At 60.8% G+C, this 22863-nt stretch overlaps 14 protein-coding genes across 14 annotated transcripts; 6 read left to right on the top strand and 8 right to left on the bottom strand.

The window, feature by feature from the left end:
- Positions 1-55: 55 nt before the first annotated feature.
- OT_ostta02g03760 (Maf-like protein) lies at positions 56-691 on the bottom strand (the record flags this gene model as incomplete). The annotated part of the gene is made up of 1 exon (XM_003075169.1): positions 56-691. One exon carries the CDS (start codon positions 689-691, stop codon positions 56-58), a length of 636 nt encoding a protein of 211 aa, XP_003075217.1.
- A 142-nt stretch (positions 692-833) lies between these two features.
- OT_ostta02g03750 (Protein of unknown function DUF3128) lies at positions 834-1278 on the bottom strand (the record flags this gene model as incomplete). Its single annotated transcript, XM_003075168.1, has 2 exons — positions 834-1147; positions 1212-1278. 2 exons carry the CDS (start codon positions 1276-1278, stop codon positions 834-836), a joined length of 381 nt encoding a protein of 126 aa, XP_003075216.1.
- A 148-nt stretch (positions 1279-1426) lies between these two features.
- Positions 1427-3283, top strand: OT_ostta02g03740 (Flavodoxin/nitric oxide synthase; the record flags this gene model as incomplete). The annotated part of the gene is made up of 1 exon (XM_003075167.2): positions 1427-3283. One exon carries the CDS (start codon positions 1427-1429, stop codon positions 3281-3283), a length of 1857 nt encoding a protein of 618 aa, XP_003075215.2.
- A 123-nt stretch (positions 3284-3406) lies between these two features.
- Positions 3407-3583, bottom strand: OT_ostta02g03730 (unnamed product; the record flags this gene model as incomplete). Its single annotated transcript, XM_003075166.2, has 1 exon — positions 3407-3583. The coding sequence occupies one exon, from the start codon at positions 3581-3583 to the stop codon at positions 3407-3409; it is 177 nt and encodes a 58-aa protein (XP_003075214.2).
- A 615-nt stretch (positions 3584-4198) lies between these two features.
- On the bottom strand, positions 4199-6177 carry OT_ostta02g03720 (Serine/threonine-protein kinase, active site; the record flags this gene model as incomplete). Its single annotated transcript, XM_022985126.1, has 2 exons — positions 4199-5920; positions 6091-6177. 2 exons carry the CDS (start codon positions 6175-6177, stop codon positions 4199-4201), a joined length of 1809 nt encoding a protein of 602 aa, XP_022840809.1.
- Positions 6178-6640: 463 nt separating this feature from the next.
- Positions 6641-7813, bottom strand: OT_ostta02g03710 (Serine/threonine dehydratase,pyridoxal-phosphate-binding site; the record flags this gene model as incomplete). The annotated part of the gene is made up of 1 exon (XM_022985123.1): positions 6641-7813. One exon carries the CDS (start codon positions 7811-7813, stop codon positions 6641-6643), a length of 1173 nt encoding a protein of 390 aa, XP_022840808.1.
- A 602-nt stretch (positions 7814-8415) lies between these two features.
- On the top strand, positions 8416-10524 carry OT_ostta02g03700 (Beta-lactamase-like; the record flags this gene model as incomplete). Its single annotated transcript, XM_003075163.2, has 1 exon — positions 8416-10524. One exon carries the CDS (start codon positions 8416-8418, stop codon positions 10522-10524), a length of 2109 nt encoding a protein of 702 aa, XP_003075211.2.
- Positions 10525-10798: 274 nt separating this feature from the next.
- On the top strand, positions 10799-12580 carry OT_ostta02g03690 (unnamed product; the record flags this gene model as incomplete). Its single annotated transcript, XM_003075162.1, has 1 exon — positions 10799-12580. The coding sequence occupies one exon, from the start codon at positions 10799-10801 to the stop codon at positions 12578-12580; it is 1782 nt and encodes a 593-aa protein (XP_003075210.1).
- Positions 12581-12910: 330 nt separating this feature from the next.
- Positions 12911-13497, bottom strand: OT_ostta02g03680 (unnamed product; the record flags this gene model as incomplete). The annotated part of the gene is made up of 2 exons (XM_003075161.2): positions 12911-13171; positions 13372-13497. The coding sequence occupies 2 exons, from the start codon at positions 13495-13497 to the stop codon at positions 12911-12913; spliced, it is 387 nt and encodes a 128-aa protein (XP_003075209.2).
- Positions 13498-13971: 474 nt separating this feature from the next.
- On the top strand, positions 13972-17373 carry OT_ostta02g03670 (SNF2-related; the record flags this gene model as incomplete). Its single annotated transcript, XM_003075160.2, has 1 exon — positions 13972-17373. One exon carries the CDS (start codon positions 13972-13974, stop codon positions 17371-17373), a length of 3402 nt encoding a protein of 1133 aa, XP_003075208.2.
- A 204-nt stretch (positions 17374-17577) lies between these two features.
- On the top strand, positions 17578-18174 carry OT_ostta02g03660 (Protein-S-isoprenylcysteine O-methyltransferase; the record flags this gene model as incomplete). Its single annotated transcript, XM_003075159.2, has 1 exon — positions 17578-18174. One exon carries the CDS (start codon positions 17578-17580, stop codon positions 18172-18174), a length of 597 nt encoding a protein of 198 aa, XP_003075207.2.
- Positions 18175-18271: 97 nt separating this feature from the next.
- On the bottom strand, positions 18272-19168 carry OT_ostta02g03650 (Parallel beta-helix repeat; the record flags this gene model as incomplete). Its single annotated transcript, XM_003075158.2, has 1 exon — positions 18272-19168. One exon carries the CDS (start codon positions 19166-19168, stop codon positions 18272-18274), a length of 897 nt encoding a protein of 298 aa, XP_003075206.2.
- Positions 19169-19301: 133 nt separating this feature from the next.
- On the top strand, positions 19302-20702 carry OT_ostta02g03640 (Chorismate synthase; the record flags this gene model as incomplete). The annotated part of the gene is made up of 1 exon (XM_003075157.2): positions 19302-20702. The coding sequence occupies one exon, from the start codon at positions 19302-19304 to the stop codon at positions 20700-20702; it is 1401 nt and encodes a 466-aa protein (XP_003075205.2).
- A 47-nt stretch (positions 20703-20749) lies between these two features.
- OT_ostta02g03630 (Armadillo-type fold) lies at positions 20750-22753 on the bottom strand (the record flags this gene model as incomplete). The annotated part of the gene is made up of 1 exon (XM_003075156.1): positions 20750-22753. One exon carries the CDS (start codon positions 22751-22753, stop codon positions 20750-20752), a length of 2004 nt encoding a protein of 667 aa, XP_003075204.1.
- Positions 22754-22863: the final 110 nt, after the last annotated feature.

Below are 22863 nucleotides of genomic sequence, written 5' to 3'. Positions count from 1 at the left end.
CGCTTTTAAAAGGCAGCACTACTACTAGACTAGAAGACGATCAGTCGCGACGTCGTTAAATGAGTTCGTCGAGCAGACGTTCCACCGTCTTCGCGTCGAGACCCATGACGCCATCGAGCGAGCCGTCGATCCGCCTCAAGTACGGCTGAACCAGCTCGTGTTCAACCATGAGTCCACCGGCGCAGTGCATGCATTCACCCTCTTCGACTATCGCGTCGACGACGTCGTCCGGAATCGCGTCGAAGACCACCGTGTTCACGTCCACCGCGAGCGCCGACTTCCCCGTCGAAAGATCCGTCACCATGGTCGATCCGACGGTCGAAGGCGGATCGACGCCGTACCCGCGAATGAACGCGCGCGCCTCGTCTTCGCTCGACGGCTTCTCGCGAATCTCCCCTCGATGCACGACCACCTGGTCGCACGTGATCAGCAAACGCCGCGTCCCAAAGTCGCTCGTCCCGAGCTTTTCCTTCGCCGCGTCCGCCTTTGCGATCGCCAGCGCCCGGACCAACGCCTTCGGATCGTCCCGACGTATCGCCTTCTCGTCGATATCCGGCTTCACGACGACGTGATCGATCCCCATGGATGATAACACCGCGCGGCGCGTCGACGAGCCGCTGCCCAGGATCACCTCGCACTTCGCCTCTCGCACGCGCTCGGCGATCGATCGTTCGTTCGACGTCGTCGCCATCGCGCGCACCGATCGCGCGACGCGCGCGCGTCGCGCGACGACGACTCGGCGCGCCCGCGACGCCGCGCGCATGAATGTGACGCGTCGCTCCGCCGCGAGCGCCCCCTCCGCCGCCGTCCCCCGCCCGACGCCCGCGATGCAATCATCCCGTCGCGCCGTCACCCGTGGACGATGCCCTCGCCCGCGTCCACGCCTCGATGGCGTCCGACGTTTCCTTTTCGCTCGGGACGTTTCCCCCGAAGAGCGCCCGCCACTCCGTCCCCGCGCGCGCCGGCGCGAGCGCGCGCCAATACCCCGTCTTCGCGTCCCGCTCGCGATCCGAGCGATCGCGCGCGACCGCTCGGCCCTCTCGCGCCGCCCGCTTCGCCGCGACGCACGCCCAGAGATCGCTTCGCGCCCGTTCGCACGCGTCGAGCTCGCCCACGCGGTACCATCGCGTGAGTTGAAACGTCGGGTCTGCGCGCGCGCGCGACGTCGCGGTCAGTCGCCTCGTCGAGCGCGCGCGCGCGTTCGGGCGCACCGTAACACGTCCACAGACGCGCGAACGCCTCGGCGACGGTGGCGGGCGGGTCCGTCGCGCGCGTCATGATGTCGAATCACACGCATTCGCCGCACTTCGCGTCGTCGCGCGCGCGCTGGACGCGTCGTCGCGGGTATTGGTGCGCCACCGTCGAACGCGCGGGGTGATCGACGCGCGGGCGCGGGCGAGCGAGGACGCGCGGGATGGTTTGCGCGATGGCATCGCGCGTGGGTGCCGAGCGGAAAATAATGTGTCGCGTCGCGCCGGACGGGCGACGGGCGCGGCGACGGGCGCGGGCGGTGCGCGCGCGGGCGATTGAAACGCCGGAGACGGTGCGCGCGTCGGACGTGGAGGTGGTGGATGGACGGCGGCGGTTGCAGACGCAGGCGACGACGGTGGGCGCGGACACGACGTGCATTCGGTCGCTCGATTGGGATCGAGATCGATTCGACATCGAGTTCGGGTTGGAGAGAGGGACGACGTATAACTCGTACGTGATTCGTGGGGCGCCGGGGAACGCGGCGTTGATCGACGCGAGTCATGAGAAATTCCGCGAGTTGTACTTGGCGACGCTGCGGAGGGAGATCGACCCGGAGGAGATCAAGTACGTGATTTGCTCGCACACCGAACCCGATCACAGTGGGTTGATCGGGGACGTGTTAAAGATGGCGCCCAACGCGACGGTGCTCGGGAGCAAGGTGTGCCTGACGTTTTTGGAAAATTTGATTCACGAACCGTTTAAGAGCCGGGCGGTGAAGGGGGGGGACGTGATCGACCTCGGCGACGGGCACGAGTTGAAGTTCATCATGGCGCCGAATTTACACTGGCCGGACACCATGTTCACGTTCGACGCCAAGTCGAAGTTGATGTACACGTGCGACGCGTTCGGATCGCACTTCTGCAGCGAGGATGTGTTCGATAGCGACTTGAACGCGCTCATGCCGCATTATCGATTCTATTACGACTGCCTGATGAAACCGAACGCTCGATCCGTCTTGACGGCGCTTCGTAAGTGTGAGAGCGAGGGCGCGGATTTCGTCGGCATCTGTAACGGTCACGGGCCGCTCCTGCGGTATAATCTCGACGAACTCGTGGGCGGTTACAAAAATTGGAGCGAGTCGGCGTTGGCCAAGGCCAAGGCGAACGTCGCCGTCTTCTACACCGCCGAGTACGGTTTCTGCGATCGCCTCTCGCAGTCGATCGCCAGAGGCTTGACAAAGACTGAGACCGAGGTGGTGATGATGGATCTCTTGACTGCGGACTCGCAGGAAGTGATCGAGACGACGAAGCACGCGTCCGGCATCGTCGTGCTCTCGCCCCCGTCGTCCGGTCCGGCGAACGATCAGCTCGCGAATATCATCGGTGCCGTGGACTCTAAACAAAAGTTCTTCATCGCCGAGTCTTTCGGAGGCGCCGACGAGCCGGTGGATCTCTTGGCCACGAAGTTCGCCGAGCTCGGGGTCACGGAGGCGTTTTCACCGCTCAAGGTGACGAACGAGCCCACGGAGGGAGTGTACCAATTGTTCGAGGAGGCTGGCACTGATCTCGGTCAGCTCTTGACCAAGAAAAAGACGCTTGCTGATATGAAGAGCGCGATGTCTCCCGAAGTCGCCAAAGCGCTCGGACGCGTGAGCGGAGGCTTGTACGTCGTCACCGCCGCGCAGGGCGACGCGCGCTCGGCGATGATCGCTTCTTGGATCGCTCAGGCCTCTTTCGAGCCGCTCGGTTTCACCGTGGCCGTAGCGAAAGATCGCGCCATTGAATCTCTCATGCAGGTCGGCGACACGTTCGTGCTCAACTGCCTCCCGGAGGATGGTTACGAACCAATCATGAAGCACTTTTTGACGCGTTTCCCACCCGGCGCCGACCGCTTCGAGGGCGTGGAGTGGGCACCGGCGAACTGCGGTGCCCCGATCCTCGGCGACGCCGTGGCGTTCATGGAGTGCCGCGTGAAGTCTCGCATGGAGGCCAACGACCACTGGATCGTGTACAGCGAGGTGTTCAACGGCAAGGTGTTCAACTCTGACGCGCGCACCGCCTCCCATCACAGAAAGGTTGGATCGTACTACTAAAATCCACCGCGCATCCTTCGCTTGTAATCTCCACGTCGCGAGCTTTCAACCGACCCATCGACCGCGCGCGCGATTCAAACAAAGCACATCGTAATTACACAAGACATCGGCGAAAATATACAATCACAGACTCGTCGTCCCGACGAATCGCCGCACGTCCTCGCGAAATCGCGCGTCCCCCGCCCCCTCCTTTCTCGTCACATCGCTCGTCGCGCTCTTCACCGTCCCAGCCACAACCGTACGTTTCGCTCCCGTCACCACCGGCGACGGCGTCGGCGCCTCACTCGTGATCTGCGGCATCATCGCCGCGAATCCCAGCGCCGCCGCCAGGAACGCCTGCGTCGCCGCGTCTCGCGCGCGTCGCCCCCGCCGTCCCACCCGATCCCCTCCGCGTCCCGCGCCCCGTCGTAATTCCGACACGAGCGCGCGCGCGTCGTCGCCGTCGTCCGCGTCGGCGTCGTCGCGCGCGCGCGCGCGCGGGACGCCGCGCGAGGACCCCGCGCGCGCGCCCGCGCCTCGCCCACGCGTCGGCGTCGTCGGCGTCGCGCGCGTCGGCCCGCGCGCGCGCGGCGTCGCGACCGGCGCGGGTGCGCGCGTCGTCGTCGTCGGCATCGTCGTCGGCGGCGGCGTCTGCGGCATCGGCGGCGGCGGCGGCGCGCGACGACGGGCGTCGACGATGTGTCGACGGTGTGTCGACCACACGCGCTGACGTGGACGAGTGATGGACGCGGGCGCAAAGGGCGGGTGCGAAAGTGCGTCGGCTGGGAATACAAACAACAGGCGATGCGCGCGCGATGCGTGGTGGGCACGCGTGACGCGCGTGCGCGCGATGCGTCGTCGCGCGCGTGAAGGCGCGACGCGTCGAGGTGGACGCGCCATCGCGGCGGCGGCCTCGGCTCGAGCCGAGCCGGCGCGTCAGGAGACGGTGCGACCGAAGGCGACGGCGCTGATGTAGAGGTTCTTCGCCCACTTTTCTTTGACGTGTGTGGACGGGAACGCAGACGTGCGCAGTGTTTCTTGCGTCTCGTCGCCGGGACGGCGACGTGGGATGGAGAGGACGAAGGCAGCCTGGTCCGAAGTGGCGGCGCAGCACGTGATGCGGTACCCGGTGTTCCAGCGACGATGGATGCCCTCGGAGGGGTACATGAAGTCGAGCTCAACGCACTGGTTGATGTAACCGGCGTTTCGAGACATGACAACGGCCCATCTCGCGCCACACGTCGCCATGGAGGTGACGTAAAAGCCCTCTTTCCACTTCTTGTTGATCCACTTGAACGGGAACGAGTCGCTCACCTTGTACGATTGCTGCGTGTACGTCGAGCCTTTCGACATGACGACGGTGGCTTGGCCGTGGCAAGAGCCGGCGAGCGCGGTGATGTAATAACCATCATCCCATTGCTCGAGAATCCAGTCTTTCGGCAAGAACTGCGCGGATAGATTCCAAATTTGAGCACTGAAGCCGGTGCCGGCGTCCATGATGAGCGCCCAGAGTTCGGATGCGCACGAGACGCTGGAGATGAATAAACCATCGTCGTTACCCTTGTCAACGTGCTGTGCGATGCGCGAATTCGCCACGTTGTAGTGGTATCGTTGCTTCATCGGTCTGTGGGCGTTATAAATCGTGATCCACTGCTGAGCTGGGAGGCCGACGCGAACCTTTTTCTTCAGACGGTCCTTGTCATCCGTGTCAAACTGCATGTCTGAGACCTTACGCTTCATGCCAACCTTCTTCGCGCCCTCGGTGGAGATGGGTCGCCTTGCGACGGCACCGCACAAGGGCTCGAATAAAGCGGCCATGGCCCCGTACTTCGGCTCCTCGTCAAACTTCAGGTTGATTACCGACTCCATAAACTGCCTGAACGCGCTCGGCGTGTAACGACACAGAGCTTCGGGACTCGTCGCCATCTTCTTTTTACACACGAGGAAGCCCTTGTTATCGCCCTGGTAACCTTGCCACGGCAAGCGACCCTTGAGAAGGAACAATAAAGTATAAGCAAGCGACTCCAAGTCGTCTCTGCGAGACGCCGTTCTACCGAGATGCGCGTGCACCGAGGCGTAACGAACCGTGCCCCGAAAAACATCTGGACGTTGGTCGTACTCCGTGTGTTGGTCGCAGATCGGATCACGCCAGCGCGTTCCTAAACCTAAGTCAACCAAGTACAACTTCTTCTCCGTGGGCGTTCCAGGAGGTCCGAGCAAAAAGTTTTCGGGTTTGATATCGCCGTGGACGAAACCTTTGCTGTGGAAGTTCTCCAAGATTGCCAGCGACTCCACGGCGATGCACGCCACCATCTCTTGCGACATGATCTGACCGTTTGCATTCCACTTATCCCACAGCGATGGCCCCAAGAGATCCATGACCATGACGTAGTAATCGCCTTGACTTCCTTTGAAGTGCACCTTGGGCACGCCCAGAATCCCTCCCAAGGAGTTATACACACTCCACTCGTACGGCGGTCCGTAATCGCATCCTTTGCTCGATCTATGTTCAAACTTAAGCGCCACCTGATTCGCGTTCGGCCCGGTCGTGCACGCCGGGTCCGTCGGCTTTAACCTCCGTCCGACGTAAACCTGACCGAATCCGCCTTTCCCCAATCGTCTCTCCACCACGTACATCGGCGATCCGCCGACCTGCGTCTGCGCTCGTTCAAAATCACGCGCGTACACGCAGTCAGTCACCACGCTCGTCGTCTCGCATCGCGCTCGATTCGCGCCCCCCGCGCGTGCGCCGTCGTCTCCCCGTTTGAACGTCTCGCGCGCGTCGAATCGCCCGCCTCGTCCTCCCCCATCTTCCCTCGTCGACGCACCCTATCGGGAATCGGCAGCGTGGACGGATCATCCACGTTCTTATCCCCGCCGTGCTCCCCCGATCGCTCCTCGCTCGGTTCGTCCATCGCGCGTCGAGATCACCGCCCGCGTCGCGTTCGACGCCCTCGACGCCCTCGACGCCCTCGACGCCCTCGACGAGATCGACCGTCGTCGCGAGGTCAAGCCTCCGTTCGCGTCGCTCGCTCGCGCGCTCGCTCGCTCGCGCGCGCGCGTGCGTGGGCGCGGTCGCGCGACGACGGTCGAGGGCGTCCGCCGCGTCGGCGCCGCGTTCCTAAACCCTAAACCCTGATGTCGTACTGTGCGTCTCGCACGCCCATCCGTCGATACATCGGTCCGATCGATCGATCGATCGCCGTGCGTGCGTACTGTACGCCCGTTCAGGGGATGTGATGGGAACGCGCGACGCGAGCGCGACGGGCGCGTCGACGACGGGCGCGCGCGCGTTCGAGCGCTCGATGCACACGCGCGCGTGTGTACTACAAACGTTCGCGCTATCGGCGCCGTCGAAGTGCACCGGCTACGGCTACGCTACAGATACGCGTCCGCGAGCGCGTCGAGCGATGCGCGATCGACGACAGAGCCGCCGCACACGACGACGACGATGGGTCTATCATCATCGGCTAAGCCGTTCACGATGCCTAATTCTGGCGTGTACACGGCCGAGAGCGCGGCACCGCACGCGGGCTCGACGAGGATGCGATGATCGTCGGCGAAGCGCACGCACGCGGACACCGCCTGCGCGTCGGTGCACGTCGCCGATCGAACGCGCCCCGGTCCGAGAGCGAGGCACCTCGCGAACACCGTCGGCGATGGTGACGCCGCACCGAGCGATTTCGCTACGCTTGTGATCGCCGGGAGCGTCGCGAGCTTCCCCGCGAGCACGGACGCGTTGAGAGAATCCGCACCGATGGTTTCCATGGCCACCACCAACGTCTCGTCCAACCATCCCGCCCTTTCGACCCCTCGCAGGCATCCCGCGAGGAGTCCACCGCCACCAACGCACGTCACGATCGCCGCCGGCGACGTACCGCCCAAATCTTCCGCAATCTCATCGACGAGCGTGGAGTGCCCATCCCACGTGTCCTCGCCCTCGAACGGGTGCACGAGCGCCGCGCCCGTGGAGGTTGCGCGCTCTACCGCCGCCTCGTTCGCCTCGCTCCACTGCGCCCCGCGAACGATGACGTCTGCACCGTACGCTCGTAATAAACCCCTCACGCGCTCGGGCGTCGTCTCCGGGACGAAAACCTCGACGCCGACGCCGAGCTCGCGTCCCGCGTGCGCGGTCGCCAACCCAGCGTTTCCCCCGCTCGAGCTCACCAACGACTTCGCACCGTCGCGATGCACCGCCAGAGCGCACGTGCGTCCGATACCCCGAAGTTTGAAGGACCCGCTCGGCTGCGCGGATTCAAGCTTGAGCAAAACGTCCCGCTCGGCGAGCGCGCTCAGCGCATTCGATCGCACGAGCGGCGTCCGCACGTGTAGGTCCGGAACCTCCTTCACAGACTTGATCGGACGCGCGAGCGACGACGCCATAACGAACATCGACAGCGGGGCGGTGAGATCGCTGGACGCGCGACGAAATATGTCGTCCGCGCGTTTCCGCTCACCCAGCTCTGCTCCGCGCTCTCGCGCGCGCCTCGGCGCGCTTCTTCGTCTGCGAAAAAGCCACACCTTCGCGCTCGAGCCAACGAATAAAATCATCGCGCGATATTTTAATCCCAAATTTTCGCGCCTTGATCAACGCGTCGTCGACGTCGAGCGATCGCATCAGTAACGCGTCCTCGTGCGCCGCGACGTCCGAGCGCAACCAACCGACCAAGGCGTCGTCTCTCGTTTCCTCCTCGCGCGTCTCTCCCGTCTCACGACTCGCGCTCGGTCGCGAACCATTCACGACGATCGACTCCACCGCGCGCTTCCTCCGTAAACGCTCTAGAAGCGGCGCCACGTCTTCATCCTCGTCGCTCGCCGCCACCCGCGCCTCAACCGGGGACGTCGTCAGGTCCACGATCTCCCTCTGCCCGCGATCGCTCGATCCGGCGTTCACGCCGTCGTTCGATACCGGCATCACGCGTCGATGCTCGCGCGCGCGGCGCCGATCACGGCGTCACGACCGCGAGCGACGCTCGAATGTTGGATTGCGCTGCACGCACACGCTCGAGAAACGCACACGTCACCGCACTTTGCGCATCCTCGAGCGAGCACCGTCGCGCGCCGTCACCGCGAAACGCTTCGAACGCGTCCTCCGAGCGTTCGCGAGCGCGTCGATCGCGTCGAGCGTGGAGGAATAGCGCGCACATCGAGGGATGCGTGCGAGCTCGTGCGCGCGCGCGGTGGCGCTCGCGACGCCGACGCCGCGCCGAGCGCGATGCGCGCGCGGACGACGCGTCGCGCGATCGGCGCTGGAGACGGGTAAGCCCGAGACGAGAGATCGAGACGCCAAGCGCGCCAAGGAGGCGCTGAAACGCGAAGAGGCGGATGACGAGGCGCTGCGCGTCAGGGACGTCGTCGACGGCGTCGGCGCGGTGGTCTTCAAGCACGAGAATCGACGGACGTTTGAGGTGGAATACGGTGCGAAGAAGGGTTCGAGTGAAAATGCGTACGTGATCGAGGGCGGCGAGGCGTCGATGTTGGTGGACACGCCGGACGGGACGCACGCGCGAAATTACGCGGCGGCGATCGGGACGTTCGGGGCGAGCGCGAGAGACGCGGCGTATCACGCGATGTTACACGTCGCGCCGCGGCGGTTGGACGCGCTTGCGGCGGCGATTGCGAATCGAGGACCGGAGGCGGCACCTGTGGAGGTTTTGTGCACGAATCCTGGAGCGCAGTTGATTCAGCAGGCGTTGAAGGCTGAGTCGCCGCTGGCGAACGAGCGATTGATCGAGGCTTGGAAGAACGACAAGGGGAAGTTGCGCGCGCGATTGCGCGTGGTGCGAAATGGGGAAAGTATCGATCTCGGAGGACGTACCGTGCGATTCACGCTCGCGCCGACGCCACGATGGCCCGATTTGATGTTCGTTCGGGACGAGAAGACGCAGGCGCTCTTTACGTCTAAGTTTTTCAGCGCGCACACGGGACAGGCGCCGGGATTGACGGATGAGGGCGGGTTCGAGGCGTTCGGGGAGGATTGGAGATTTTACTTCGATTGTTTGCTCGCGCCCATGTCCAGGCAAGTGGATCCTCTCCTGGCGCGTCTGCCGCTCAAGGAGGAGCAGCTCGCTAAGGCAAGCGCGCCCGTGATGAAGGATAAGAGAAACATGTTCGAGCGCATGTTGAGCGTAAAAAAGCGCGAAGAGCCGGTAGGAGCCGAGATCGACCTCTATGAAGGCTTGGCGAGCGCAATTTTCCCCTCGCACGGACCGATGGTTCTCTCGTCCGTCACGGAGCTGTATCGCGAGTACAAAGAGTGGGCCGCAAAGGCCGAGGCCTCGGCGGAGTCCGCGTCGGTGGCCATCATCTACGCGAGTGCGTACGGGAATACGGGTGCGATGGCTCAGGCCATCGCGCGCGGCGTCGCCAAGACGGGCATACGTGCCGAGATGTTCAACTGCGAACTCGCGTCTCCGTCCGACGTCAGAGAAGTACTCAAACGCAGCGCCGGCTTCGCACTGGGCGCGCCAACGCTCGGTGGGACGCTTCCGACTCCGGTTCAAACCGCTCTCGGGGAGATCGTCAAGGATGGCGATCTGGAGAAGCCGTGCGGCGCATTTGGTTCGTTCGGCTGGTCTGGTGAGGCGGTTGGCATGATTGCCGACCGTCTCAAGGATGCAGGATTCAAGTCCGCGTTCGAACCGTTGAGATGCAAGTTCAAACCGACGAGTGAGACGCTTCAGCTATGTGAGGAGAGCGGGACGGATCTAGCGCAGGCAGTTCGGCAGAAGGCGCGTCGTAAACAAGTGCTTGATCGGAAGTTGTCCCCGACGTCCTTCGCCGCCGGCAATGATGTCGACGCCGCCGTCGGTCGCATCGTCGGTTCGCTTTGCGCCGTCACGACGAAGAAGGACGAAACTCAGAGCGCCATGCTCGCGTCTTGGGTATCGCAGGCGAGCTTCAACCCTCCCGCGATCACGGTAGCCGTGGCCAAGGATCGCGCTGTGGAGAGCTTCCTCATGACGGGCGGCAAGTTCAACCTCAACGTCCTCAAGGACGGCGACGAAAAACAAGTCGTCAAGGCTCTACTCAAGCCCTTCGCCCCAGGAGAGAACCGTTTTGGCGATCTTGACGTGGACATCTCCGAAAATAACGGCTGCGCCGTCGTCAAGCGCGCCCTGGCGTGCGTTGAGTGCTCTGTAGTCAGGCGCATGGAAGCCGGCGACCACTGGGTCGTGCTCGCCGAGGTCGAGACCGGCACCCTCCTCGACGCCGACGGCCTCACGTGCATTCATCATCGCAAGACTGGGGTTTCTTACTAGTACTCGCCGCTCTTCGGCGCTCGTGTAATCGTTCACCTCACAACCCGCGGTCCCGCGCGCGACGTCCGAGCATAGGGGACTGTAGACGGGTCGCGTCTCGAGAAGAAGGAGACCGCGGATGGTGCCCTCAATCCGCCCCTCGCGCATCGCCTCACGAGCGCGTGAAAGGCCTCAAGCGCGCGCGTGTGTTCGCGGCGTGCGCTTTGACGCCCACGAGCGCCCGCAAAGCGCGGAAACGACGCGCGCACGACCCCGAAGAAAGTGAACACCAAACATGGGCTTCAAGGAGTTGATGAAGGACTCCATCACGGAGATGTTCACCTACCGCACGACCAAGCTTGTGAAGACGAACGATCGATTCTTAGTGACGCTGCACTTCATATTCATGTCGCTCATCGGGACCTTCGCGCTGGTGTCGATCCTGCTGTCGCATAATTACATGGTGTTCGAGCTCCCGTCGCTGTACACGAACCTGGGGTATAAAAACTACGGCGATATTGTGACGGTGAACGAGGCGTACAACCAGCAGATCGCGAAGAATTCCACGGAGGCGTACTGTAAAACGGGATACGTGAACTGGAGGCGGTCGAATAAAATTTTTGACGACGCGTTCATGACGGGCGTTGACTGCGTGTCACACTATCGTCCAGAGGAGTACGTGTGGCCGTTCGAGGATGGTCGAGGTCTTAGGATCGGTACTTTTGAGGAGGTTATTCGTCTGACGAGAACGTGTGCGAATACCGCGGCGAGCACGATCACGGACGCGGATTGTACCACAGGTACGGTGGCCAGCACGCATAGGAATATGATTGCGGGCGCCGACCTCATGACGATTCCGTTCAGCATCAGATTCCAACTGCGCAAAGGATCTTTAGACGATGTGGATTACGTGTATATCGATGGCGAAGAGATTTCGGTGATGGACACCGATCCAACGACGACGCCGACGAAACTGCTACAGATGGCAGGGATCAACTCACTTGACGAAGAGAACTCATACATCGTCGGCGACCGTGGTTCAGTGACGGGCTTGCCGTATCGCCTCTCCGGCATACGTTTGAACGTTAAAGTCGTATTCACAAATACGTACTTCACTAAGCCGCTGAAAACGACCAAGATTGCGACTCTGTCCGTGGAACAAGTGCCTGCGGACTTCTTCAACCAAAAGAAGACAGTTGAATACCACCGAACCTCAAACGGCGCTGATTACGAGAAAGAGCGCGTTATTCACACTTGGTCGACGATGACGATCGCATTCGTACCATCGGGCGCGATCGGTCAGTTCGATTTATTCGCTTTAGCCTTGGCCATTACGAATGCGTTCGTTCTTATCGGTATGGCGACGACCATCGTGGATTTCGTCGGCGTCATGTCCTCGGAAACATTTTTGGATGACAAGTACGAAGACGATGGTGAACGTCTCGGTTTAGAGATGATGTTGGCGAATATCGAGGGAGATGACCATCCCGGAGTGCCGTTTGACCCCAACGATCTGCGTCTGAAGGATGCGTCGGGACAGCAAGGTTTGAGTTATGAAAAGACGTTGGAGCAGTTGTTGGAGGAGGTTAGAGAAATTCAGGAGCAATTGAGTCTGCTTCCGGAGGACGAGGCCGAGCTTCGCGCTATCACCACGGGAAAAGCTGAGCCCGATGAATACAGAAAGCTGCGTTTGGTGTACATTCCAGACCCGCTGTCCACGGAGGCGAACGACAAGAAATATGTACCTCCCGAGATCATGTTACACGACGGCATGCAAACCATCGGTCGAGGCATGGGTGGGGTCGACAACAAGGGCGTGAGTCGTCAACAATTCTCCATAGCTGTCGTCAAGGAACGAATAAGAATGAAATCTCTGCACGAGGGACCCGGAATCTGGCGCCAGAGCACTGGACGCTGGCAGTCGCTCCAGGTGGGCAAATCCGCAGTCCTGAGCGTGGGCGACCGTCTGTGCTTCCGTATGCGCGAAGGGAAGATGGGAGGTCACGAAGGCGTGTTTGCTCTCGATTACCAAGACAGTCGCGCGGAGTGCACCGTTTTCGGGATTCCCTTTCGATGAGAAAGTCGTGTAATTTAATTTATTTATAGCCAGTGTACGGGTACCTGACCTAGTCAAAATCACACCTCATTGTAGCGACTCTTCGCTTTAAACTTATCGTCTGGGTTTGCTACAACAAAATACTATGGCATCTCTATTTTTGTACATTCGAACACAGTTCCTGGATCGTCCCGATCGTGCCTAAAAATCCTAAAGAATCTCCGCCAAGGCGCAACGACGCGCAAGGGCTTTGTTCGAACCACCGATAGCAGTACCAAGTCAAGGTTGCAAGTGGATGTGATACGTGTGCGGAAAACAGGAAAATCTTGAAAGAGAAGCTTGCGCTTCCACTTATTCATCCATCATTTCCAACTTTCTCCTCTCCTTCTTGCTCAACTTGACTTGGCCGCCGGTGCGTTCGAACTCCTCTCGCTCGAGGCGCGATTGCTTCTTCGCCTCCTTTGCGGCGCGCCGCGACTCCTTTGCCGCTTGCTTTTCTCGCTCGTGATCAGCCATGAGCTCGATCGCCGACTTTTGACGTGCGACTTCGTTCTTCTTCTTCGCCTCGGCCTCACTCAAGATGCCTTGTCCGAACGACTTGATCGTCCCGTTCTACGTTTACATATACAACTTTCCGTTAGTCCATCATTCACGGCAAAACCCCTATCCGCGTCATCAAAGATGTCGAAAGCTGACTCAGCGTGCCGAGGGCGAACTCCTGAATCGCGCGTCTCGCGCCCCCGTCGACGCGCGCACGCTTCTCAACGCGTCCCGACCCTCAAACAGATTATTGTCGCGTCGCTTTAACCTACCGCGATGTGCTGTTGCACCTCGTACGCGTTCACCTGCTGCGATCGTTGCATGTACGCGAAGACGGCGAGCTGCTCGTCCGCGGTAAGGCCGTGGTGATCGAGCGAGGCTTGGACGTTGACCGACATTTGCAAGACGTAGAGTTTGTTTGAGAGTTGTGTGTTTGTTTTAACGCTTAAATCTTAAGCGTTGCGAGCGTCGTCTTTGGTGATCGACGAACGACTTGAGAGCGTTGGGTAATGTCGACGCGCCCTTTTCGCGCGGTCCCGTTGTCGTGGTGGGAAAGCTTTATCGCGTGAAGACGGGCGATGTGCTCCTATTTTAGTATTCGTTAAATCGTAAAAGTTTCGAGGTGAAAATTCGACGTGGCAAAGGTACGCGCGCTCCCGCGAAAAGATGCTCAAATATAGTAACGATGTTTTGACTATATATTGAGGATCTTCGAAGATCCACCCTCGAGATTGTGATGATCAATGTCACATTCTGAGTAATATACTACATTCGCGGATTACATGGGCATTTTCCATCTAGAATACTGGGAGGAGCGAGACGTCATCGCCTGGAGCGCCCGCACACGCGCCGCACGTCGACGCGCGCGCGCGATGGAGCGCGTCTCCGCGCGCGGCGTCGACGCCTCCGTCGTCGCCCGCGCCGTCGTCGCCGACGCGATCGCCAGAGAGCGTCCAGAGAGCGCGCGTGAGGAAGATGAAGACGTCGCGGCGGCGTCGACGCCGAGCGAACAACTGCTCGAGCGCTTGACGCGGACGTCGAGAGAGACGTCGGCGGAGCTCGACGCGGTGCGCGAGGCGTTGGAGACGATAGATGGAAGCGTGGACGCGCTTCGGGTGGCGATCGGACGGAAGCGGGCGGAGGGATTGGAGAAGAAGTTGCGGGAACAGGCGAAGGCGATTCGGGCAGCGGAGAGAGCGGCGCGCGAGGAGCGGGACGCGGTCGAGCGTCGGAAACGGTCGAACGAGGAGACTAATGGGACCACGAAAAGAGGCGTGATCGATCTGACGTCCACGAGCGCGGTGAGCCGGGGGATGGAGGTAAAGAACGCTCCAACTAAGAAGACAACTGTGAAGAAGGCGGCGCCAAAGGCGGACGACGATTTTTTTGACGATCTCTTCGACGCGTCCAAAGGTGCAGCGACGGAGACAGAACGCGAGCGGTTGATTCGTATCGGTGTTCTCACACCGTTTGATCGATTGGAAGGGTTTGAGCGCGCTGTGAAGGAGCGTGAGTCGTCGAGCAAGGCGGCGGCGGCGACCGCGGCGTGGCGCGAGTCGAGAAATAAGACGAAGACGTTGACCGCCGAGGAAATGCCGCGTTTGGAAGCGAACGCACGACCGTTCGCTAGTAGGGCAACGCGAAATGCGACAAGTGAGTCGACGAAGAAACAGATGGCCGAGCGACGAGCGGAGTGGAAGGCGAAGATGCTCGAGAATGACGGCGCCGTCGCCGGGAAGCGAACACGACAAAGCGGACGCACAATGCATGACAGCGACGAAGAATACGCGAATTACGAGGAGACGGCTGAGGAAGATAGAAACGTCTCGGAAGAGGTCGAGTTTGCGGGCGGTTTATCCATTCCGGGCGACACGTACGAGCGTTTACTTCCACATCAGAAGACGTGCCTGAAATGGCTGTGGGAGCTCCACTGCCAACGCGCCGGAGGTATCATCGGCGACGAGATGGGACTCGGAAAAACCGTTCAAGTCTCGTCGTTTCTTTGTGCGTTGCATCACTCAGGGATGTACTCCCCGTCGATCATCGTATGTCCGGCGACGATGCTTCGACAGTGGCGTCGTGAGCTTCGAATCTGGGCGCCCAAGCTTAAGGCGACGATATTACACGATTCAGCAATGTCGAGCTCGTCCGGGAAGACGAAGGCGCGCGAGCGCGAGCGTGTGTTCGACATGTGCGTGCGCGATGGCGACGGTATCCTGGTGACGACATATGAGCAGATGCGTTTATTTCGAGACAAAATATGCTCCGTGCGATGGGGGTATGCCGTGTTAGACGAGGGGCACAAAATTCGAAATCCGGATGCGGACATCACGATCGTCTCCAAGCAGCTGCAGACGGTCCATCGCATCGTCATGAGCGGTGCTCCGATTCAAAACAGATTATCTGAGCTCTGGTCGCTCTTTGATTTCGTATTCCCCGGGAAACTTGGGACTCTACCCGTGTTTCAAGCGCAGTTCGCGGTACCGATTCAAATAGGCGGGTACACCAACGCCAGCAACCAACAGGTGACGACTGCCTATCGTTGCGCAGTCACCCTGAAAGATCTCATCGCTCCATATCTTTTGCGCAGAATGAAGTGTGACGTGGACGTAAAGCTTCCCGAGAAGACGGAGCAGGTTCTCTTTTGTCCAATGACACAGGAACAGCGCGAGGCGTACCGAGCGTACCTGGCCAGCCGCGAAGTGGAAGAGATTCTGGATGGATCGCGCGAGGCTCTCGGCGGAATCGACGTTTTGCGAAAGATTGTCAATCACCCCGACTTGCTGGAGCGTCGCACGCAGGCAGCAAGCGAAGAGTACGGTGACGCTTCGCGAAGCGGTAAGCTCCAGGTGACGCTTAAGGTGCTTTCCCTCTGGCGCGAGCAGGGCCATCGATGCTTGGTTTTCAGCCAGACACAGCAGATGTTGGACATCCTTGAGGCCGCAGTCGCTCGAGCGGGATACAGTTACCGCCGTATGGACGGAAACACCTCGATAGGGATGCGCATGTCACTCATCGATGAGTTCAATGACAACGACAAGGGCATCTTCGTATTCCTGCTCACGACCAAAGTCGGAGGCTTGGGAGTCAATCTCACCGGCGCTAATCGCGTCATGTTATTCGATCCGGATTGGAATCCATCCACGGACGCGCAGGCACGCGAGCGCGCCTGGCGCATAGGGCAACAGAAAGAAGTCACCGTCTATCGACTCATCACCGCAGGCACGATCGAGGAGAAGGTGTATCACAGACAAATTTACAAGGAGTTTCTTACGAGCAAGGTGCTCAAGGATCCAAAACAGCGTCGGTTCTTCAAGGCTCGCGATATGGCGGATCTCTTCACGTTCGATGAAGTCGCGTGCGGCGGCGGTGGAGACGAATCGAAGGGCACTATTGAAACGGTCGAACTCTTTTCAGAGGTCGAGGGCCAAATTTTGCGCGGCGACGTCGAGGAATCCGTCATCTCAGAAGAAGGGGCAGAGGACGGTGAGGTCGAGCACGGTGAATGGGATCCAAATGATAATCATGCGCCGCCAAAACGCACGGCGAAGAAGATCGACGGCCACAGGGTGCGAGTGGAGACGGCGCGCGATCCGGATGCCCATGTAAATGGAGACAGCGGCGCAGGTGACGCGCAGATTTTGCGCGGCTTATTCGATTCCGGCAACATCCAGGTCGCGATGAATCACGACAAGATCATGGGCGCAGCTGGTGTTGATCGCATGGCTCACAACGCCGAGGCCGAGCGCGTCGCTCGAAGGGCGGCCGAGGCGCTCCGATTATCGGCGCAAAGCGCTCGCGCTGGATTGGCGGTGCATGTCCCCACTTGGACGGGAAACCGCGGTGCCGTGCACTCCACCGCACCGAGTGCATCTGTCGTGCGTCCGCTCGGACGGTTTGGGCGTACGAGCATCCAATCCCGCTCGAACGATTCGAGCACCGCCGCGTTGGGCTCTCGAGCGCTCCTCGAGCGCATCGCCGCTCGAAGAGAGGACAACGCTCGTGCTGTCGAGGCCGATCTCGAGAGCTCCGAGCTTGACGAGACGCAGGCGAATGACATGATGCGAGACATTATCCTTCTGCTCAAATCTCGGGGCGGTCGCGCGTCGACAAGCTTCGTCATCGATGCTTTTCAGGACCGAGTGCAGAGCCATCAGCACGCGCTATTCCGCAAGCTCCTCAAGCTCGCCGCCGACCTCGAGCGCTCACCAACGAGCTCGCGCGAGGGCTCCACAAGCTCTTGGGTGCTGAAACAAGAATTCGCCGATCTATGAGACGATCGCGCGACTAGCATAGACCATAGATTAGGCACATTGTAGAACGACGACGACGACGACGACGACGACGACGACGCACGTTCGACCGCCTGAATGTGTCCGACCACGACGTCTCACACCTCCGCACACCGAGCCGCGCGCGAGCGCGCGAGCGCCCTAGCGGCGAGTGCGCACGTAACCGAGACTCTTCGACTCGTCGAAATGCGCGCGCTCTTGCCGGAGCCGACCCCACGGGTCGCTCTCTGGACCTTTGCGCTGTTTCTGTTACACTTCCACCTCTCAGAGTTCATCCTCGTCGTGCGGTTCAATCCGCGCTCGGCGGGTCTCCGCTCGCTGTGCCTCTCGCGCTCGTACTGCGTCGCCATGTCGCTCGGCGTGCTAGAGTTTTACGTCGAGCACGCGATGTTGGGAGAGCTCAAGGAGCGGTGGACAGCTTCGGCGTACGGCTTCGGCGTCTTCATGTGCGTCTTCGGCGAGTGGTTGAGAAAGTCGGCGATGATCACGGCGGGGACGAGCTTCACGCACGAGGTGCAGACGAGTAGACGCGCAGCGCACGTGTTGGTGCGGGATGGAGTGTACGCGCACGCGCGACACCCCGGATATCTGGGATGGTTCATCTGGGCGGTCGGGACGCAGGTGATCATGGCGAACGCAGTGAGCGCGTTGGCGTTTGCGATCGTGACGTGGCGATTTTTTAAGCGTAGAATTGCATTCGAGGAGATGATGCTGCGAGAGATGTTCCCGGATTACGACGTGTACGCGAAGAGGACGAGGACATGGATACCATTCATCAAGTGAGGTGCGAGGGAGAAGACAGGCGAGGCATGACGTCTATTAGCGAGTCAGTGCCACAGCGATCATAGCAATACAGAATTACGTATTATACCTAGTCGTTTTAGGAGATTTTGACGAAGCGTTCGGCGCCGTTGGTCGCGATTGTTGCTCCCTTTGCGTTTCGTGCAAAATCATTTCCGCTGAGCTCACCTTCGCAATCGATGAGTTCGACGCCGTATCGCCCGTTCCCGATCACCCGCGACTTACTCATGTTTATCACGGCGCCGCCTCTGATCAATAATCCATCCTGCGCGTTGTCTTCAAACGAACATCGCGAAATATTTGCCACCCCGGTGCCCGGCAACCCGCTAGAGTCTCCCAAACCGACAAACCCGTGCGTGGCGCACCCTCTCGCCGAACACTCAACGAGCTCCACCTGTGCACCTTCGACACCAAACCCAGACCCTGTCGACGATCGCACGTCGCACTTTTCGAACGTCGCGTTCGCTCCCTCGACGACGAAGATACCGTAGTTGTTCGCCACTGACTTGCTCGAGTGCTCCGCGTCGATCCCTCTGACGATCACCTTCAGACCCCTGATTTCGATCGCGCTCTCGTACGGTCGCGTCGTGACGTGTCGCACGAGCGCTCTCCCCTCCCCCACTGCCTCGATCGTCACCCCGTCGACGTCGACGACGACGCGTTCTTCGTATGTCTCGCCCGCCGCCAACTGCACAACGTCACCGTCCCTCGCCATCGACAACGCGTGCGCGATCGTCTGACACTCGCTCGACGGTACGCGAAATACCATCGGCGTCGCGCTCGCCTCGTCCCGCACCGCGATCACGGACGCGAGCCCGACGCCGACGATCGCGTCGCGTCGACGAGCGCTGTGCGCATCAGAACGTCTCTTCGTATCGCCCCGCGACGCTTCGCACCGCGTCGATCGACCGACGCCTCGCCGCCCGCGCGTCGACCGGTAATTAAGCCGAACCGCGGCTCCCGTCGTGCGCGTCATCGCGTCGTCGCGTCGTCGCGCAGCGAGTCGAACACTGCGGACACGTCGTCACTCGCGACCTTTCACAGGGTTTGGCGCGCGGCGTCCATCAGCCGACGCGCTTCCCGCACACGTCGACGCTTGCGCGCGCTCGATGCCCGCGACGTCGACGAACACGACCTTGATCGCCACCACCCGCGTCGCGCGCGCGCACGACCGCGCGCGCGCGCCGCGACGCACGCAGACGTCGTCATCACCGCGGGTTCGCGTCGAGCCCTTCTCGACGCACTCTTCGCCCGCGCGACGCTTCGCGGTCGTCCCGAACGCCGGAAACTCATTCGGGAGAATCTTCCGCGTCACCACGTTTGGCGAGTCCCACGGCGGGGGCGTCGGGTGCGTCGTGGACGGCGTTCCACCGAGATTGGCGCTGACTAGGGAGGAGTTGCAGTTTGAGCTCGACCGAAGACGCCCAGGGCAATCGAGAATCACGACGCCGCGTAACGAAGAAGATTCGTGCGAGATTCTGAGCGGTGTTGGGTTAGATGGGATCACTCTCGGGACGCCGATCGCGGTGGTGGTGCGGAACAAGGACCAGCGAAGTCAGGACTATGGCGAGATAGCGGTGGCGTATCGACCGTCGCACGCCGACGCGACGTACGATATGAAGTACGGCGTTCGGGCGATCGCTGGGGGTGGACGAAGCAGCGCGAGAGAGACCATTGGACGTGTTGCGGCCGGGGCGATCGCAAAGAAGGTTTTAAAGGAAGTCGCGGGGACGGAAATTTTGGCGTACGTCAGTGCAGTACGAGACGTCCAGGCGACGAACATCAATCATGAGACGATGACAATGGCGGACATCGAGGCGAACATGGTGCGGTGCCCCGATGAAGGGTGCGCACAGAAGATGATCGACGCGATCGACGAGGTGCGCGTGCGAGGGGACTCGTGTGGGGGGGTGGTGACGTGCGTCGTACGCAGCCCGCCACGCGGGTTGGGTGCGCCGGCGTTCGACAAACTCGAGGCTGATTTGGCTAAGGCTATGCTCAGCTTGCCCGCGACGAAAGGTTTCGAGATTGGCAGCGGATTCGAAGGCACTTTACAAAAGGGTAGCGAACACAACGATGAGTTTTACATGGATAACTCGAAGGGCTTGCGCACGCGCACCAACCGCTCAGGCGGGATCCAGGGTGGGATCTCTAACGGTGAGATGATCGAGATGAAGATCGCATTCAAGCCCACGTCCACGATCACGCAAGCGCAGAACACAGTGAACCGCGATGGGCAAGAGGATATCCTAAAGGCGAAGGGCCGGCATGATCCGTGCGTCGTTCCGCGCGCCGTGCCGATGGTCGAAGCCATGGTCGCCCTCACACTCGTCGATCACTTGATGCTTCAACATGCGCAGTGTAACTTGATCGGCGCCAGTGATCTTACCAACCTCGTCCAGGGTAACATGCCGACGTTATACGATGCCAACGCCATCGCAGCTGCAGCGGAGAACGCTAAGGGGAAGATGGACACCAAGGCTATGTCGGACGCTTTCAGCGAGGATTAATTTTTTAATGCAGTTCGTTCTAACTAACGCGTAACGCGATCCATCTGTCACGCACCCTTCTCTTTCTTCTCTCTCTTTTCCTTCTTCACCTTCTTCTCCTTCTTCTCCTTCTTTGGCTTCTTTTCCTTCTCCGAGACGTCCTTGTGCTTTCGCTTCGCACTCTCCTTTTGCTTTGGCTCTTCGCCTCCAAACTCCTTCTCGAACGCGCCCATCATCGCGTCGGCTGTCTTCTGTTTGTTCTTCCACTGCTCTGGAGCCGCTTTGAATTGCGTTACGCCGAGTCGACGCATGAGGAACGGACCGTGTCGCGTCGCGTTCAGAGGTCCCTCCTGTCCCGCGAGTCCGCTCAGGATGAGCTCTTTCCCTCGTGCATCGGCCTCGCGGTAGCACGCCTCGAGAACATGCGAGCCGACGGGAGATAAACCGAGCTGTGCCCAACGACCGTTTAGCTTGCCGATGAACTCCTTCTTCAGGTTGACTTTGATGGTGGTCGAGGCAAGGAATGCCTCTACGGCGCGAGAGCCGGCACTGTCTTGGCACACCTTGAACACTTCGACGTCCGTCATGCTCACCATACTTTCAGAAAACATGGGAATGCAATCCGAGGTGAATTTGAACAAGGTTTGGAACATCGCACTACCCAGAACCGAGCACTTGCCGTAATTCGGCGTGTCGAGCCAGAACAAAGCGGGCGCGAGCTGTGAGCGCCCTTCTTTTCTCGCCTCCATCTTGAGAGTCAGACCTCGAGCGAGAGCCTTGGCGGCGTCTTTTTCGCTAGTTTTAAGTCGTGCACACGCAGCGAGCGTGGCCGCGACGACGCCAGAGCGCCTCTCGTGGAGTAAGGTACCAAAAACCTGCGAGAGCTCGCTGAGCGAGCTCGATACGTGCTCCGGATCCTTCGTCGCCCCCAAGAACGCCTGAAGCACAAAGTTCGACACCGGGTGCTTGGCCGTTGAAATCAACTTATCTCGGAAGAATCTTCTGTAGATCTCGTTGAACAGCCCTTTCGGAGCGACGGCCAGGATGGTCTCCATGAGGTGCGATCCCGAGCGCGACTGCATCATATTCTTCACGTCCCATTCCTGCGCGTCGACGAGAAACTCGCCCTCGTTCGTCCCCTCCGCCGGCGCGCATCCGAGGAGCCCCGGAATGATCCAGTTCAAAGCCTCGTCGTCGCCCTCGTGCGCCTTGAGTAGGGCTTGAAGCAAAGCGCTCCCGCATGTGTCCTCCACTAAATTCCACAGCTCGGGCTCGAGCGCGGCGAGCATGGCGTCCGAAAATTTTCGCAGCTCCTCTTCGAATCTGTAAGACGTGTTCAAGGACGCCGAAAATTTCCCCGCCGACGATGTCCCACCACGAAGCTTATCGGCCAAGCTCTTCCCGTCGCTTGCCTTGCCTCCGTTTCTTCCGCTTGGCGCGCCGGTCGACGCGTCGGCGCCACCCTTGTCGCCCGCTCTTCCCGCCAAGAGCGCGAGAAACCGTCTCACGACCGGACTCGCACGCTTATCGAACGCCACGTCCACGGCGTTCTCCACCATCTCCCGCCCCATATTCTCGATGAAATCCTCTCGCAGCGTCTTCGCGAGCGCCTCCGCCTCCTCGTCCTCCGTCTTCAAATGCCGCTCTCGCAGCGTCCCCATCACCGTCTCCAGCGTCCTCGACCCGAACAACGATTTCGCCAGGACGTAAAACCCACCTCGATCCCCGTCCACGGACTCGCCGCACTTTTTCAAAAACGTCGCGCACGCCGCGCCGCTCGCCGCGCGCGCGCACGCCTCCAAAGTCCTCGAACACTTCGCATCCATCGCCAGCGCGCGTTCCTGTCCCTCCGCCCCCTCCAGCGCGTTCCCTCCGATCGCCTCGCGCTCGCGCGCCGCCGCCTCGACGTCCGTACGCGCGTCCAGCGCGTTCAACGCGCGGTCGATTTCGTCGTAATACGCATTCGCGTCCGCGTCGACGCGATATCGACGACCATCCGCCCCACACACGCTCCCATCGTACCCTGACTTGGCCGCCCGCGCGTCGCGCTCGCTCGCCGTCGGCGCCGGCATCGACGTCGTCCGTCGTCCGTCGTCGCGCGCGGCGGCGTCGCGCGTCGGCGGCGGCGGCGGGCCGTCGTCGCACACGCGGGTGTTTGTAAAACCCATACACGCGGGTGTTT

This window comes from Ostreococcus tauri, assembly GCF_000214015.3.
Source record: "Ostreococcus tauri WGS project CAID00000000 data, contig chromosome 02, whole genome shotgun sequence".
NCBI lineage: Eukaryota > Viridiplantae > Chlorophyta > Mamiellophyceae > Mamiellales > Bathycoccaceae > Ostreococcus > Ostreococcus tauri.
This window is presented reverse-complemented; position numbering and strand designations above follow the sequence as displayed.